This window comes from Pezoporus flaviventris, unplaced genomic scaffold (assembly GCF_033815535.1).
Source record: "Pezoporus flaviventris isolate CSIRO_AGI_PZ_B2104156 unplaced genomic scaffold, CSIRO_AGI_Pfla_v1 ptg000007l, whole genome shotgun sequence".
NCBI lineage: Eukaryota > Metazoa > Chordata > Aves > Psittaciformes > Psittacidae > Pezoporus > Pezoporus flaviventris.
Window position 1 is genome coordinate 10,471,842 of NW_026892555.1, and position 18,852 is coordinate 10,490,693.

Genomic DNA, 18,852 nt, shown 5'->3' on the forward strand with positions numbered 1-18,852 from the left:
AAGCTAGAAAGCTCCTGAGATCTAATCTGGGCTGAGCCAATGACTCACTGGGTGGTTTTGGCAAGTCACATGATCTCAGTTTGCTTAAGCCTATCCAGCTGAAAAAAAACAGGCGAGCAATACATGCTGAATCCAGTCTGAGCTTTCCAGCACAGATGTATTTACAGGAAGGAATCTGAATTGATGTGCCACACATGCGGGCTAGAGTTAATACTCCACAATAAAGATGCCAGGCTCTACAGTAACACATACGGACTTTGGGCCTGTGGCTCTTCCCTTCGCAGTTCCCAAAGCACCTCGATGTATGCAGGATTACCTGAATAAAAGGGTGTATATAGGCATGAATCCTTGGGATCCTGCTCTGCAGTCATGCTTTTCACCCTATTCTTTAATCCGCATCCAATAGCAGGTATCATACATTGTCTGGTTCACTGGCAAAGGTTTGTGTTCCGTCCTTTTTGCCATCATTGTATTACCATTTTACCGCAGTCTCTCAGGACGCAGCATGTGAGCGCACAGGTAATTACCCTCATGCATGCATGCAATGGCATTTCTGCTTTGCACGGGCCTGCAGCCCGTAACGCTGCTCTCAGACTACCTCTGAGTGGGAAAAGCCCAACTCAGCAGCTGCCTGATCCCAATCTCCAGTTAGTATTTATCCAACAATTCCTCCTGGAGAGATTCTCCACTGGCAAATAATTTCCCTCACGTGTTTTCCCCTTCCACCTGCTTTGAGGCTGAGAACACTAGGATGGCAATCCTGATCCTAATCTATATTGTAATCCTTTCAGCTGAACACAGGACGGAGTGAGCAATCTTTGCCTGACAGTTGTAATATCTGGAGGACAATTGTGTGCCCGGAGTTACGCTGCTGTGCACCGATGGTGTTGAGTCACAGGCAAGGGTGAAAGTAAAAAGTTCCTACATGAATCTGAGATTCTCACTATTACTGAAACCCTCCCACTCGCACACTTGCAAGCCCAGTGAGTGAGTGGAAGGGCACTTCTTGGCTTTTAGTAGGCTGTGTGCAACCGTGGAGTCATCCGAACAAGTGCCTCGCCACCCCCTTTTCACCCTTCCCCAGTCTGAATAAGCCCGGAGGCTGAGCTGCAGTCGCTTATTGAGACAAGGGGCAGCAGAGGCAATGTGGCCGGTGGCTTGGTATCACCCCTACAATTAGAAAACATGAGCAACATCCAGGGCAACCCCAGAAAAATACCCACCCCGAGCTGCTTCAGTCCCAGAGCCCCCCTGCACATCCACACTCTTCCTCCCTGTAGCACTGGTAGGTTTGAGAGCATCTCTCATGCCAATTTACACCCCAACACAATGTTTACAGTAACAAAACACCTCATGGTGCTGAGGATGGGTGTCCCCATGGCTCTTAAACCTCTGTGGGATGGATCTACTTCCAAAAATCACCCTTTGCTTCTTATTTTCACAGTCCTTTGCAAGTGAAGCTGCAGCTGAAGAACCTAGAGGGATATCTCATAGCTGGAAGCATTAAAAACCTGAAGCCAAAGTTTGAAACTGGTTTGGGAGCCAAAAGAAATTCAGACCCTGAGTCTAAATCCCAAAATGTTTTAAAGCACCAAGGACCTACCCAGGTTCATCTGCAGTGAAGGGAAGGTAGCTTTTAACCAAAATTAAACAAAGCACTTAATTAATACCCACTTCTACATAACACCCTGCAACTGGCCACTGTGTTGATTTTATTCTAAACCAGAGAGAAGTGATGAATGCATTTGCCCCAGGGAAATAAAACCAGTTTTGCCTGCAAATGCATTTGGTTTTGCCTAAAGGGCACAACGGGGCTGCAACTGAGTTAGTGCTGGGCTCGTCCTTCCCTTCACAGCAGCTGCCACCACAGCCGGACACCCATTCCTGGCAGCTGATGCTGGGTCAGATCCGGAGCTGTGGGACTGCTTGGTGCAGGGTTACCAGTCAGCATCAGAGGTGAAATGAAATGTCAGCAAGCTCAAATGGTGCTGGCATCCCCTGTGCTCTGTTAACTGTATTAACAAGTAGTGGCATAGTAAACTCCAAGATGCATCGAAGTAATTAAAACAATAAAATCTTTAAGGTTAAAATGATGCCTTTTTTTGTGGGTGGAAGGTGAGTGGAGCAAAAGAGCTTTACATCTGCATCAGCTCTTTGAAGGAGATTCCTGAAAACAGCCTGGGAAGCGGCACCCTTCCCCTGCACAGACACAAGAAGGGACAGAGAGGGTGTGAGTCCTAAAGCTCGCCCCACAGCATGGGTGTACTGCGCACGGGTCTTCCCATCTTATCCCACCCTTGGTCCCCCTCAAAGCCTCTCCAATAAACCTCCAACACCGGGACTCATCGGATGTGAGCAGTGAGCAGCCCTTGCAGTTTGCACGTGGCTGAATTTCACTCCAGTGAGTAAAAAAGAACCCTGACAGCTGAATTCAGCAAAAGGAACTACCGTGCCTGTGTGTCCAATATGGGAAGAGTCACAGCTTCTGCCCTGGGCTCCTTCAGCTCTGGCCTGGATGGAGAGCCCAGAGCAGCGCTTTGCTTTGCGCAAAGTGCTGATGCCAACAAATACCATAATAGTGGAAGTAGCTTTAACAAAACACTGCTGGCTAGCGCAGCACTTCTGAAGCCCGGCTGCTGGCTGGTTTGTTTAAAGCTGTTTTGAAAGTTAATTGTTGAGCCTCACAAAAAAAAAAAAAAAAAAAAAAAAAAAAAAGTCAAAAAGGAGTTGGGCAACTATTTCTGCCAAGGTTAAATTGGGTCAAATCCTGAAATCCTGACTTCAGGCCAGACTCTACAGTTCCCATTGATTTACACAGGAATGTTGCATGCACTGGAGAATTTTTCCTTGGGTTGCTCCTTAGGCTCCACAGGGTGAACGCTGAGTTGGGATCTCTAGGTTTGACCCAGCACACAGCAGGCTATGCAGTGGGCTGTTGGGCAGGCCAAGCCTGACTTCACTCCAGATCACAGTGGTTGCATTATAATTTATGCCAGAGCAAAACTCCTGCCTATATCCTGATTATGGCTGCATTATAGTACGTGCCAGAGCAAAACTTTTGGATATACTCTTATGATCTGGGGATTTTCTGCATGTGGGATCTGTGGGACCAGATACCCCATGCATGGAAACTGGCTCATCCCTGCAGAAGACACGCTGGGGTTGCCAGGGTTTAATTGCAGCTCTGCTTTCTCAGAGGCATCTGGTTTGAGTGAAGCCTTTCTGACTTGCACCAATGGGGTAGGACCCACAAGGGCTCACAGCAGACAACTCAGCGTACTGGTTGTTCCCATCCCTGGCTGTCTTAGCCTCTGTAACTCCCTGGCACTTTCTGATTCTTTGCTAACAAAGGAGGTGCAACTGGGGTATGAGATGGCTCCATTGATGTGTCCTTGTCACCAGGAGCATCCTCAGCTGGCCCATAAAGGAAAACTCCAGCTCTCTTAGGCTGCCCAGCATAGCAAGCAGATATGGGATGAGAAGCTGCTCTTGCGTGTTTCCAGAGCACATATTTTATGTACACACACAGTGATTTATTTCCCCTTACACTGAACTGTTGCAGAAGCCTGGATCATGTCTCTATCATTATCTGCATACTCTTTTTGGCTTGCATGATTTCTTCCCAGCTTAACTCCTCCCATTAGGTCTTTAACTAAAGGAATTTCTCCCTTTGCTTTTGAGGGCTACACACATCCTTCATTGGTTGCAAACATACCTAAGGCAAGTGCATTACCCAGTGCATCGGTGCATTATCCTGTCGGGTGTTTTATGTGTTGGTCACTGGAAGAATCTCAGTGCTGAACTGTACTTTGCCTATGTTGGGCATGTGGTGAGACTGAATAATCCTGCCTGTTACAAAGTCACTCCTGCTAGTTGTTTCCAAATGAATCAATAACCCTTTTAAAGCCACAGCTGCAAGATCGTGATCTGTCTGCCGCTGCCTTTTGAACTGCTACAGTCATACCTGGCATTTGTTACTCTATGCAAGTCATCCCATTGACTCTGAGAAGCGCTGGGGATGCTCAGGGCTGTGTGTGTAAGTGCCAAACCATGGACACGCTTCCACTCACCCGGTGCTGGGAGTCCATTGCAGCCGGAGCGCTTTCCAACATGATTCATCCTGACCTTTGCTTGAGACACGCAGCAGCTTCCTAGAAAAGACGGACCCAGTTTCTGCAGGAATCCCTCTAAGGCTGTCGTGGGAAATGTCCAGAAATGGTTAAATGCAGCCATTTGCAGGGACAAGAGATCTGGACACCTGCTTCCAGGCAAGGGGGGGGGGGGAGGGCTGGACCACCACTCGGCTGCTGCAGTGCCTGAGTGAAATTAGCACCTGGTAAAGAACAGCTGGTGGGTGCTGAGGATAGCAAGACCGAGGTCAAACTGATGGGAAGAAGAGAGGTAAAGACTGCATTGCTTTTCCAGAGGTGTCCACCCATCATAGGATCCCAGAATGGTCTGGACAGGAAGGGACCTCAAAGCGCATCTAGCTCCCTGCCTCAGGCAGAGACACCTGCCACTAGAGCATGTTGCTCCAAGCCCCATCCGGCCTGGCCTTGAACACTGCCAGGGATGGGGCAGCCACAGCTTCTCTGGGCAACCTGCTCCAGTGTTTCACCACCGTCACAGCAAAGAATTTCTTCCTAATATTATCTAAATCTATCCTCTTTCAGCTTAAAGCCATCCCCCTTGTCCTGTCCCTACAGGTTCTTGCAACAAGTCCCTCTCCAGCTTTCTTGTAGGCCCCCTTTAGGCACTGGAAGTTGCTCTAAGGCTCCCCGGAGCCTTCTCCGGGCTGAACGAGCCCAGCTCTCTCAGCCTGCACCCACAGGAGAGGTGCTCCAGCCTCTGATCATCTTTGTGGGCCTTCTCTGGACTTGCTCCAACAGATCCATGTATTTCTTACAATGGGAGCTGCAGAGCTGAATGCAGTACTTCAGGTGGAGCGTCATGAGAGTGGAGTAGGGGGAGATGGACACGGAACTGCTCAGCCTTACTGTGCCTTCTCACTGCAGGTGATGGGCACCACCTTAGGATGCGTGTGCTGGGAGCCCCTGCACCCCCTTCAGCTCTAAGGCATACAGGCACCAAAAGGCAGGTTCTAGGCTGCCCCTACAAACCCATCCATCGCATTTGCACTGACCCTCTGACAACACGGTGGGAGACCTGGTTAGTGCCAAACCCCTTTCCCTGTGCCGCACGTGCAGGGATTTTGCGGAGGGAGGCTGCCGGCAGCAATAAGCAATATCTCCTTCATCAGCACAGAGCCCTGCACCACTCTGCCTGCCGCTGGGTGAGGCCTCTTCCTCTCGGGCTCTGACTCATGCCCACATGCATGAGCAGGATGTGCATCACGGGCCAGCCCCCGGTCACCAAGTTCGCCCCACGGCGCCCTGCGGGAGCAGCCCTGCCTCTGTCCGGCAGCCAAAGCCCTGCCAGCCATCCTAAAACATTCCAGCACTGGGGAATGAAGGTAGGTGCAACTCCAGCATCGTGCCTCCAGCATAGAAAGACGTCCCAGGATGGACCATCTCCTGGCTGTGGCTAATAAAGGCAGCGCTGCCTCCAGCAAGCATGGCTTGCCCAGTGAGCCTGCAGGAGGGGGGGGGTCCCTCACGGCTGGAGTCTAGGTCTCATCCCGGTGTGTTGAAAGCAACATCCCTGCAAAACCACCATTGCCCAGTGCCAGAGAGAGATTTTCCAGGGCTTTCACTGTGGCTGGCACATGCATATGAGATGCCTTGGCCACAGCACAGCACAAAAAGGTGCTCCCCCTCCAGCCAAACCACAAATCCTGCTTTTCCCCACACGCCCAAAGAAAAAGAAGAAGAGGAGATTGAGAAAAATGCTACCAAGTCAGGAAATCGTTCTGGAGGAGGGGAGCAGTTCCTCTAACCCCGCACATGGGCAAAGAAAACGGTCTGCTGATTTTGCCTTATTTTCTAATTTATTGTTTTGCCAGCTGCTCAGATAAAAGGACAAAGCTCTGCCTGCTCTAATGAGGCAGCCAGTCAAGCATGTCTCTGCAGCATGGAGCATCCGGCTGGGACACCGGTGCCGAGCAGGGAATAGTCCGAAGAGTTCACGAGACACATCCTTTCAAACATCTCTTTGCAACAGCTCGGGACAGGCACTTGCTCGTTCTTCCTGACATGTAAGGTTGAAATCTCCTGGCGATCATTAACTTCAGCAGGCAGCGCTCTTACATATTAAGGATCACAAGACTCATGATGAAAAATCCCATGAGTTCGCTGATTAAGCCTTTCTGTCCACTGAGCTCAAGTCCTCATCACCCCTGGCACCACGGCCGCCTCTGAAGGCTGCTGCCCTGCACAGAGCACATTGCTCTGCATCGCCCCATTGCAAGCGAGAGCAGCACAAAGACCCCCAAAACTGGACCAGTCAGTGCTTTTCAGTGGTTCCAGTCATATCCTTGTGTTTTGGTGCATATCCCCTTTCCAAGCAAGGAACAGCACCAAGCTCTGCTCTGGAAATCATTGCCGCAGGATTTAGAGACCCCAAAAGGGAGATAGGGTCAAAGGCAGCCCAGGAACTGTTTGATAAGAAGATCCTCAGAGAACATTTAAACACCAGAGTGGGCATCAGTGGGCCATGACGTCAGAGAATCATAGAATGGTTTGGGTGGGAAGAGAACTTTAAGATCATCTAGGTCGAGCCCCCTGCCACGGGCAGGGACACCTTCCACTAGACCAGGTTGCTCCAAGCCCCATCCAGTCTGGCCTTGAACACTGCCAGGGATGGAGCAGCCACAGCTTCTCTGGGCAACCTGTGCCAGTGCCTCAGCACCCTCACAGTAAAGAACTTCTTCCTTTAACCTAATCTAAATCTATACCCTTTCAGTTTAAAACCATTACCCCTCATCCTATCACTACAGTCCCTGATAAAGGGTCCCTCCTCATCTTTTCTGTAGGCCCCTTTTAAGTAATGTGTCTCTGTGCTGCAGGGGCGACATCACAGGGGGAGCTGGACATGCTCCCATGCACTCCTGTAGGCATCTGCTGGGGCTTCTCCTGGAGCTGGGTAGACCTGTTGGCCTCAAAACTTCCTGTCTTCCCCCAAATCCAGACAATTTGGGCAGTGCCATGAAGGTAGGAAGGAGAGGGTTCACCCCCATACTTGTCAGCCAATGATATCATACAAGCACCAGGGTGGGTTTTACCCTTTTTTCTGGTGTTTGAGGAGTCAGAGGAACTACCAGCAGGGCTGCCCCCCCCCCACCTTGCAATGAAGGCTGCTGGCTCATTTTGTGAGCCTTATTCTGCTGCCTTTACTCACCAGAGGAAACCCTTACTCACACCAGACATCCCATCTGCAAAGTCATTGTCATTGGGCATGAGAGTCTTGCAAAGCCTTTTGTACAAGTTATGTTGAGACTTTGCCCCCGGTTGCTAGCAGGGCAAGGAAAACTCACAGGATTTGAACCTCAGCGAGAATACAACACTGACAAGTCGAGACTTGATGGGGATGCTATCACAAGGCCCAACAAGGGCTTTCCACTCAATTACATTGATGGTTTCTGTGATTCATCTCAATGTTTATGACTTTGTCACTACCTGGAAGTTCAGAAAAGGAAAAAATGAAAAGGAAAGAAAAAAAGCCCTGCAATGAACCATTTGCTGGTGCAAGACACTGGGTGACATAGGAGAAACTGAGCAACTACCTCAGGTGGTGGAGAAGAGTCATTCTCTGTGGTGACCAGAGCTATATTTGATTTCTTAGGCAATGTCAGCTTTTGCATGCTACATTCTTTGGCTAATCGCCAGCGTGATGTGTAATACTTTAGCCACACTGTTGTTACTTAATCCTTTCCTAATCTGCAATTTGCGCAAGAGGAATAAAATCTAAGCAAAGCCACTGAGAACATCTCCACTAATAATTTATCAAACTCGACTTTTGTTGCTGGCAGCAGACGGCAGTCGGTGGAGGTGAATGTTTTTCCCACAACAGCCCCGTATGATAAACACGGGGCAGCTGATTCATGCAGCACTTATTTTCTGTCATCCACCCTTCGTGTCACCCTGATACTTCTTCGAACGATAAGCCTGCGAGTGTGCTCACAGCGCACCACCGAGGTCCCGGTTTCATCTCTTTCTGCAAATTACACATTAATTAACCATTAATAACAGTGGGAGTTGCATGCAGAAATCCACACCCGCTGTGATGAGACCGTGCCCTTGGTGAGCAAGTGCCGTATTAATCACCTGCATTTCAGCACCGGAGCTGCCTCCGCAGCCGGGCGAGACAAACATCCCTTGAGAGGAAAGCATACGGGTGCTCACCAGCCCTAATCCTGCCGTAAAGAAAAGCGTTACCTCTTGCTCTATGAATTTTATTTATTTTGGTCCTCTGGGCAGTGCTTGCTGTTGTTAGAAACATGATTGCTTCATACAGTTATGTTAATGTTTGCATTTGACAGAATGTAATTGATACTTCGGCTGCTCCGGCTTCAAAGCCAAATTAGGAAATGAAGCGCTGCACATTAGCTTGTTTAGCTGGTTAAATACTGTAAATAAATACATACAGGGCAATGAAAACTAATGAGTTTTCTTGAAGGCATTTTCTAAATAGCTGGCTCCATAAAAAATATATAAAAGAAAATGTTCCTGCTGTGAACTCATATCCTGAAGGATTTGTCGTTTTGCTGCAACAAAAATTGATCCTTTCTGAAATCTGAACTCTGGGTTTCACTTGGAGAACAGGATTTTGCAAGTTATGGAGGAATGGTGGTAAGAACTGTTGCAAATTTCACGGTACTTTTACCAACAATAGTTCTGAGAGATGTTGCATTTAGCAAAGCCATTAATTCAGACCGTGGTTATGTGTCAAGCTATTCTTCTCAGCGCTGGATAGGAAAACGTTATACATGTAAGAGGCATTTGCATAGGAGATTTCTTTGTGCTGCTAAATCTGTGCAGTGCCATAATGCTAAACGCTGGGGTTTCTCCCTGACAGAATGCAAAAGCATGAAAAAAGTGAGAAAAAAAATCCGCTTTTATATAAAGAGATAATCTGCAGAGATTTGCCTGACAGAATGCACTCAGCACTGGTTGAACAAAATGTGGTTTTGAAGTTACCCCTCAAGCCTACCCTCAGTGCATTAAAGCAGAGCTAGAGCAGAGCGTTGTGCTGGCTTTGTGATCCAGCCAAGTGCAATGAATCTCCGTTCTTCTACATTTGTATAAAAAATTGCTCTTTCCCCCCTTTCTTTCATAAATAATACCTGGGTGCAGAAGTGCCTTTGACTGACTTGAAGGTGTTCTAAAATCAGAGGCGGGGGGGGGGGGGGGGGGGGGGGGGGGTGGTTATCATAAGTAGAACTGAACCTCTACCAATCCTTCTTAATTAACTGCAAATAACCTCAGCAGTATCACCTGCTTGGCAAAGAGATGCTGACCTTAAAGCTGAGCTTGCTGAGCTGGCTCTTTTACCTGGCGCTTTAGGATGAAGCTGGTTTATAAATTCTGCTGTGCTACTTCAAACGAAAATTATTGAACCGATGCCTAAAATGCAGCCAGAGTATCAAGAGCTGATAAAAATATGTACTTGGGATGCAGGATCAATCCTGACTGGGAGGTGGTTTGATGCCAGTTTAGGATGGATCCGAGGATGTACTGAAAATCCTCAGCTTGCATTTTGAGCAGCAAACAGAGGAATGAAGGCTCCCAGCACTATTCAGAGAGGCCAGCAACACCTTGCAACTTCAAGATGAAAATAGTGACCAGGTCTGAGAAATACATAAGAGATGCCTACACTCCCCATCCAAAAGGGCCATTTAAAAATAGACAAATTATGACTCTCTCAAAAAGAAACGTATGCATTGCATAAATCAAAGTTCTCACACCCACCATCAAAGTTTAATCACTTAATATGCTGGTGCTTTCAACATGCTCTGAAACTTTGTATACAATAATACAAACGATGGGGTAACGAAGCAATAGCAATTTATTCTGCTGTACAAACGGATGTTGCATTATAATCCCTAAAGCAACACAGAGGCTGTTTGCAGATGTTACTACAATTTGGCATTTATTTTAATTGCTCTGCAGCATAGCTTCTGTGAAATAAAGTCACGGGATGGCCTACACATTCACCTACTGAGGGTGACTTAATGCAAGGGGTGAAAAAAAAGGTGTTTTGAAAGTTCTCAAGGTTTCACCGAAACACAAACGTTCTGCAGTTGTTTTAAAAGGGTGCACCAGGGCTTCTCTCCAAGCCCGAAAGCATCATAGGGCAGGGGGTAATTCAATCAGTCAGGCTATGTGGCGCATGTATGTTTACAAGTCTTGCAAGAATAACATCAGTAAAGTAACTTGAGATATTTCGGTGCCTGACATTCACTCAGCAAGTGCTAAGAAAATATGCTTACTGCCACAGATCGCTGGTTTCTTGCAGTGGGAGTCAAGGTGCCTGGTTCAAGTCAGTGCACTTCACTTTAGCACCAACCAGGTCCCTATTCCTCCTCTTTCCACTCCCCTTCTAAAAGCAAAATCCTTTCTGAAGTTGCTCCTGCTCAAAGAGCTGCCTGGAAGCAGTTGCTCTGTGAACAGATTTCAAGCAAAAGGACAAAGTTAAACATGAGGCAAAGTATAAATAAAAATCAAGACTCTCTTCCTCCTCCTCTCTACTTGTGAGCGATGATCTCACCGCTCCGGGTGGATTGCAAGGGTGGCTTGATCTCTTTCAGGAAAGCGCATTCTCTAACCTTGATACTGCTGCTATTTATACCCCTCTCTTCTCACCACAAAGAAAAGCAGCTCTAATAATCTTTCTCTCCATTTTTAACTGGAGCACCGGGTGCCCTCAGCTCTGCCTCCCAGCAGTGGGATCAAGACCCTGCCACTGGCTCCAGCTCCCCGTTAAAGCCAGTGCCCTCGACTGCTGCCTCTGCTTCTGGCTGCTCGCTTTTAGTCACCTGAGATCTGATTTTCCACTGTCTTGAGCATCACATTGCCTCTCACACAGGTGCAGGATGACAGCCGTGCAGTGCCACAGCATTTTCTGCTCACGGGGTGCAGATGGAAGTGAATGCATGTGCTGAAAGGCAATAGGGTTTCTAAAGTTCAGAGGCAGAGCTGTAACTCCTCTCCCTCTTGTTTATCGGATGGATACCCCATTTCACATAGCTCTAGGGGTATCTCAAGCCCTTTCTACCCCACAAGAGGCAGAAGCCATCCCCCATTCCCATTCATCCCTCTGGGGACACAACCCCAGGCAGACCCTGGTAGCTCAGGCACGATGGAGCATGCACAGAGACCACAGATGAGCAGATCCCCATCTTTTCAGATTGAACCAGGCATACTCAGGCTGTGTTCCCCTTGAGACACCGCAAGAAATGGTGACAAACCTTATGAAACCAAGTTTATTAAAACTCTCTACAAGTCAGACTTTATGATCCAGGTTTCCACATACATATACATATTTACAAGTTGGACATAGTGTTTTTAGCTTTTCTGGCAGAACTTTCTACCAATATATACAAAGGTACTGTTTTTCATAGAAGGGTTAAACTGTATCACAGATACAAATGTCAAGCAATCATGAGAGGTTTAGTGCAACGGAGAGCTGTAGCGCCCTGCTCTTAATGCTCATGATTCTGTCAAGTTAGTATTGCCAACAATAATTCACATTAAATTGCTCTTCGACACCTCTTATTAGGACAAACAAAGTACAACAGAACAAGAAAACAACCCCCCCAAACAGTAAGGTATGTACAAAGTACACAGTCCATGAGGTATACATGGTATTCTCGCAACGCGTGGTGGGACTGCAGCTTGCCAGGGGTTAACCCTAAAAATGACTTCACTCGACCTGTGTCACGTCAGGGGCATGCGTTACCCACCTCACGGCCATTCCCGAAGCCGTGCTTTCGCCTAAGGCGAACGGACACCTCTTTGCATAAGCCACTGGACACGAATGTGAAACGAAGCAGAAATCTTCGGCAGGACTAAGCTTTACTGACCCCCAACCCAGGAAGCTAACGATTGAGATATATTCATTATCCACGCACATTGGAAAGACTATGAATAATCATGCAAAACAAATAAAACGAAATTTAAGGGGAAAACCACCCCTGTAGCTGGGGGCAAACAACATACCTGAATAATCAACTAAGGGCATATGGAGATTTTACTCTTAAGACTAACTTTTCGGGGGATGGAGGAGGGAAAGAGGAGAGTGGATGTGATGTTTTTAAGAGTTGAGCCTGTAGGAAAACATGACGTGTTTATAGGTACTGTACAAGATACCCCTCATCGTTTTCCAAGGGAAGGCGCCCCAGCCGATAGTGTTACGGGTCGGTAAACGGATATGTTTTGGCACTCGGAGCTAACGAGACCTGCTACTTGACAAGCTCGCAGAGGGCATAAAGTTGTATAGGCTACACCATGGTAACGCAAAGCTTAAGTCTATTTAAAATGCTTTCCCGGTCAGCGAATGGAATCAGAGGGGATCCAGCTGGGTGATCCACTTGTTTCTGCTTCAGAAAGAGCCACAGCAGTGGTTTGTCTTACAGGTGGATCTAGGAGCTTCATGCCTCTGAAAGAAAGATGAGCTGCAGGAGCAGCAGCCAGCAGGCAGCTGACTGTGTCAGGTGAAGACTTCCTTCCCTCGCTAAAGTGCTCTTACAGTCAGAAAGCTACTTTGCAACTTGGTGCGGCCGAGCCGATTCCCCTTCCTACCTCTTGTGTCAGATTCACTCGGTTAGAGGTGCTCCTCGTGCCTCCCACCCCTACACATCGCGGCCGGGGCTCTGCACCCCCATGGGAAAGCAGAAGGGGGCTGCCTTTCTGTCTCACCCCTCGCCAGCCGTAAGACTCTGCAGCCAGGATGCAACCAGTTACACCGGTGGAGGATGCGGGAGGCAGGAGAAAAGCCAAGGGGCTCTCACAAAGCTGCATGGTCCTCCAGGGCTGGCGGGACCGACCTACCAGCAGAGCAAGAGAATGAAACTGAGTGCATTCAGGGAGCGGAGACCTACGGGTCGGCATTTGTCTGAAACAAGGTCACTTCTCTGACCATACTGGCACTTTAAGATGCTGTTGCGTTTGCAAACGTGGAAAAATGAAACCCTATGAAGATGCCGGAGGTGGGAACCGCTGAGGTTTGTGAGATTTTGTGGTTAGCAGAAGAAGGAACTAATATCGTCACTGTCTCCGTGGTATTCGGGAACAATCTGATCCGAAGTTCCCGTCTCCTGGTCTGTATATCCAGGCTCCAAGACTGCCTCGAACCAAGGGTGAAGCAGAATCTCCGCAGCAGTGAGTCTTTCTGAGGGCTCCCGCCTCAGGAGGCTGCGGATGAGGCATCGGGCTTTGGGGGAGACGTGGTCAGGAATACAGAACTGTCCACGCCGGATTTTGGAAAAGAGAGTGCTAGGGTCCGAGTCATGGAAGGGATAGCGTCCCACCAGCAGGGTATAGAGCATCACTCCCAAACTCCACACGTCGGCCGATTTCCCAGAGTAAGTCCCCGTGGTGTTTAGGATCTCAGGGCTGACGTACGCCGGGCAGCCGTGCTTGTCTGAGAGCGCATCGTCTTCGCCTTTGATGATGTGTGTGTCTTCCAGGCTCTCCAGCCGCAGCTGAGTCCTAGGGAGGGCAGGAGAGGAAGCTGAGGGTTAGAAATAGCAGCACCCAGGCACAAGGGAGCCACAACAACCTGTAACCCCCCCCTTCTTGCATTGGCATAATGAAAAGGAGAGGAAACACTATTTAATGTGCAGCAGAGAAGCTGCCTGGACTCCTGGACCCATGTAATGGAAGCACAGCTACGTGCGCCGAGTAGGTGTACAGCGACGGCTGATTATTTCATGTACTGGAGGCTTTAACAACACAGAGGGCTCTCGAGGAACACCAGCAAAGTCACCTTCTATCTACACGGCTTGCACTGCGACTGCAGGGGTTTAACTGGGTACAGTGCTGCTATTTGTGGTTCAGACTTTGAGCAAACAGCATCCAGCTGCGTGACTTTGCAAGCTGCAAACCCCAGCTCCCTTCCCTGCTTGCGGGATCATCGCCTCTCCTGAGGGTTCTGTTTTAGCTTTGATTTGGTCCTTTACTCTCTGTGCCTTTCCCCAGGGTACCACGCACCCCCCCCCCCCCCAGCTGGAGGTGGCTCTAACCCCGACCGCCCGTTCTGGTGTGGGAAAGGGATGCTCCACATCAGCAAAGCAGCCACCCCTCGCGCTGGCAGGCGCTGGCTGCAGCCTGTCCTCAGCCTGACCTCGCCAGATACCCATTGGTTCTGCGAACGGAAAATATGACTCAACGGGAACCGTGGGCCCGGGATTGGCTGCGGGAAGCCCTGAAACTGCACCTGTGCCCAGCGCCGGACCCGCCTGCCATTGCTTAACCCTCTTCTTGCCAAACGCCGCGCACATGACACCCGCCTGTGCAACGCGCTATTTCCACATGGGACCAGTGTGTGTGCAATGTAACATTTCAGCAGACGTTTCACCTCCTCATGGGCGGGAAAAGCTGCAATAGTTTCCTTCAAAGGAATTGCTCTCTCTGCGTGTCAACATGGGGCTGTTTCTGTGCAAGAGGGGCAGCGCTGCTTCGTTTTCCTATCACGTTTATTAATGGTACCCTGAACAGCCGCAGCCCGGTTAAACAAGGTGAAAATGCATTTTCTTCTGCTTCAGCAGCATCACCTCCGGGCTCATCAGATTAAGCACAACTCCACTACAGCTTTTACTTCTTTTTTTAGCTTTCCACAAGATAATCTTAACGTCCTTTCCAACCCTCACTATTCTATGATAAGCAACTAGTCAGAGTCAGTTTTGCTGATTAAAAGTGTATTTCTGGCTCTGCCACATGCGGTGAGGCACTATAAACGCAGCAAGCACTCCAGGGAAATACTGAATTCCTTCCCTAACCTAAATGTAACAGCCAGGTTCTGGGTCTCCTCTCTATAAACCTAGGCTTTAGGCTAAGTTTTACCCAAGTGCGGGATTCCCAAACCAATACTGGACACTGTCACACCTTCCCTCCTATGCATGCTCACATCCATGGGACAGGGGCACAGACAGCACTGCCCCCAGTAGTGAGGAGGGATAAAAGCCTCGAAGGACACAGCACATCTTTGGTGAGCAGCATGACTCTGATGAGGGGATTCCAGGAAGGAGACCCCTCCGGAGCACCACGGCTTTCCCAAGGAAGGACCAGAGGCTCCATCCTGCTCCCAGAGCCAGGATGTTCCCCCTCCCCAGCACAGTGCCTCAGCCTTCCCTCCTCTGCCTTTGATTCACTTCACACTGACCGAGGGGCACACACGACATCTCCTGGCGCTAACGAGCACCCGAACTATGGTCCCTTTGTCTACCAGCGGGTTCCACTGAACTTCTGCTGAATGAGAGGAAGCTCCTGGCGAGCTTCCTCCCTTTCATCAACTCCGATCTAACCAGGAGTCAGCGCGTACCGGTTAGATCCGGGACCTACTACACACACGTGAGGGGACCTACTCGGATCGCCTGCAAAGTGATGCCCAGCTGACACAGCAGCCGTTCCCACTGCCTTGTGCACCTCTGGATGTGACCTTCCTCCCTCCCCACTCCCCCCCCCCCCGGCCGGCTACTGACAACCACTCACCTTTCTTCGTTGGAGAAGACAAATTTCCTGAGCTTGAGGTCACCGAGTACGATGGCCGACTGGTGGCAGTGAGCTACAGCCGAGACGATCTGCTTGAACAGCCGGGCAGCCTCCTCTTCCCTCAGCCTCTTGCAGCTCCTCACGTAGGAGTGCATGTCCCCAAAGTCCTTTTCAAAGAACACATAGGCCTTGGTGTCCCCGAGGATGACTTCGACGACGCCGGTGATGTTTCTGTGTGACGGCAGCTGAATGTACGGCCGGATCTTGTCCTGGTAGTGTTTGAGGGGGAACACCTGTAAAGAGGAAATTAAAGCAAAATTCGTTCTCAAGGGCGTTGAAAGCAGCCGCTCGCGTAGCAACTCTCCCCAAACAATGACGAGGGAGCTGGAGGGGAGCCAGGGCTCGGCTGGAGCGTCGTTCAAAGCGGTTACCGAGACCCTTCCGGCTCGTTTTGCATCGAAAAGAGGGTAAAAACCCCAAGTGAAACGAAGCGCCGTCCCCAGAGCCTCCTGGGGAAGGTGCTCCGAGGTAACCGGACTTAGCGCTTACTCCCGGCGCCTGTAAATGACTCCCCAGGGCGGCAGGCTGGGCACTTCCACCCGGGGAGCAGCGGGACGATGTTTTGCGCGGCTCCCCCCGGGTAGAGCGGTCCCGCGGTGCTCAGACGCACCGGGACGGTCCCGACCCCCACCAGCCCCCCGCGCCCGCGGAGCTCACCTTGCAGCGCAGCTCCCGCCCGGAGCTGACGCTCAGCGCCCTGGACACCTGCTCCCGCTCGGCCAGCGGCAGCAGCAGGTACGAGGCGATCAGGCTGGGTCCCGGGGCCCCGCCGCCGCCGGGGGACGCGGGGGAGCAGGGGGAGCCGGGCGCGCTCAGGCAGTCCGGGGGGCCGCAGTCGGCGAGACGAGGGCACTTGGCGGCCGGCGCCTCCTCGGCGGGGCCGTCGTGGAGCGGCTGGAGCCGCTTGGCCGGGGCGCTGCGGCAGCGGGCGGCCGGCAGCAGGGACGCGGGGCGGCTCATGGGGGGGCGCGGGCGCGGGCGCGGAGCTAGAGGCGGGCGGTGCGCGCTGCGCGCATCCCTTCGCTCTCGGCGCAGACACGTCGGGCCGTGCCCACCATCGGCAGCCGACTCCGCGCTCCGGGGCTCGGAGGCTTTAAAAAAAAAAGGGGGGAAAAAAGCGCCCTGGTTCCTCCTCCCAGGGCTGACGCACGGGGAAAGGGGAGGAGGGAGCCGCGGGCACGCCCGCCCCGCTCCGCTCCGCTCCGCCCGCCGCAACCCCGGCCGCGGCGGGACACGCAGCCGGGCGGGGCGGTGGGGTCACCCTGCTGAGGTCCTGCAGCCGGTCCTGAGCAAGGACATCGTGTGTCCGAGTCAGGCTGCTGAGGATGGCAGAGCCTGGGGGCGCACCTCGCTTTGGGGATCACCCCTTGCCTTTGGGGTTCGCTCTTTTGGGAGTCGCCCCACTCTTTTGGGGATCACCCCTCACTTTTGGAGTTCGCCCCTCACAAGCTCAGCGTGCTGCCGAACTTCTCAACCTTCCACTGCCCACTTGTAAGCCCAAAGAGAGGCTTCATGAGCCCAGTGCAGGGAGGGTTTCCTAGCGAAGCTAAGCAGCAATAAAGTCACCGGCACGGAAGGATGAGCATTTGTTTCTCCTGCAAAGGCGGCCCTGGCCATGGCAGCAGCGGGTTTATCCAGGGCCAGCGTGCGCCGCTGGGAAGCGGTGCCAGAAATTCCAAATGTTGCTGTAGTGCTTTCGAGACAGCATCGCCTCGTGCGATGTGTGAAAACAAAGAGTGAAGCCAGGGTGAATGCGGAGAGAAAGCGAGCCCAGTTCAGTGCCAGCAGCTTCTCCTGTATACATGCACTGTGGCTTCTCCCCAGCCCCAATCCTTGCTTTTCACTAATCACTAAATAACCATCATTCATCCCAAGGTTTGCACAATGAGGCTGCTGTGCGTTAACCATGCGCACCAGCTTAACGTGCACCATCAGAACCACTTGGCATTGGGTGTTTCCCATGTTAAAACTATCGACTCTCCGAAAAAGGAATAGCATGGAGAGCAAGCAGCAGCCCGCTGCTGAAGTGACCGGTGAGGAGCAGACAGTCCAGCCCCGAACGTGTGGGTTTAAAGGAACAGTAAATAGATTTGCAGCCAGGGCTGTGAGTAAACAGAAGAAAAATGAGAGAAAAGCAGACAACAAATGATCCCTGGAAAAGCTGCAGACAGCTCCCGTGTTGACAACAGTGCTTCAGAAAGCAGCTCTCCAGCTTTGCTGTTTACATATATGCAAATCAGTGCTGAGGCTTCCCTAATGACACTGGGAGCCTGCGCCTTGTTACTCTGCAGGATCAGTTCCTCTCCCGTTTCGCTTCCCAGGTCTGTTTAAGCAGCAGAAGGGCCCCATTCGGGTGCCCCAGCTCTGGAGCTGTGATGCTGTGCGTGCAGGTATTTGCTCAGATTCCTGACAGATAACTGCACCGCAAACCCGTGCATGCCTTCAGCTACTTCCAGTGTATTTTAAGAAACACATGAAACTCCTGTTCAGGATGACTCATAGCATAGCAGTCCCATTAATGCAGTTAAACATGAAATGCATATGCCATAAAGGGATATCCCAGGGCCGGCATTTTCCTTTCCATTTCCCAGAAATTCAATTCCATTAATGCCTGCAGATCGTTTCTGAGCCATTCACCACAGCTCTCACAGCACGCTGTTTCATTCCTCTCATGGGTAAAACACACTCGAGCATCCATCAGACCTTTGTTTTACTTTTCCCTTCCTGGAAGTCTTATGACTGGGATGCTGCTGCTGGGTGAGCTGAGCTGTAGGATGCTGCATGTGTGGGCTGCTTCCCTTGCCTGGGATAGCACGAGGTGAGGGTGTCAGTGCTTTTGGGGACAAGGGAAGGGTGCAGACACATCAAAATAGTGATGGACTTACATAAAAATGCTCACAGGCATGATTAGTGTATAACAGCATCTCCTCAGTGGTGCTCTCAGGCTGAGATGCAGTGTGAGCAGCAGTGTGAACACCAAGTGGTGCACCTGAGGTAAGTTGCTTGCCTTTGGTCCTCACCCTCCCAAAGACCCACCTCTCTCAGCCCCTGTGCCACCTCACTGTTCCCATGGAGGAGAAGAGCTGTACTGTGGATCCTTTTGCACACGTTGTTGGAAGCTGTGTCCTTCACCTCGCCAGACTCCCACCCATTTGAAGCCTCTTAGAATCCACAGCTGGCCACC

The 18,852-nt window shown here is 50.8% G+C and overlaps 1 protein-coding gene across 1 annotated transcript; it reads right to left on the reverse strand.

Annotated features, from left to right (window-relative positions):
- Positions 1 to 11,366: 11,366 nt before the first annotated feature.
- Positions 11,367 to 16,759, reverse strand: TRIB1 (tribbles pseudokinase 1). The gene is made up of 3 exons (XM_061447725.1): positions 16,326 to 16,759; positions 15,609 to 15,901; positions 11,367 to 13,607 (listed from the first exon to the last, which is right to left on the reverse strand). Exons 1-3 carry the CDS (start codon positions 16,626 to 16,628, stop codon positions 13,139 to 13,141), a joined length of 1,065 nt encoding a protein of 354 aa, XP_061303709.1. The 5' UTR covers positions 16,629 to 16,759; the 3' UTR covers positions 11,367 to 13,138.
- Positions 16,760 to 18,852: the final 2,093 nt, after the last annotated feature.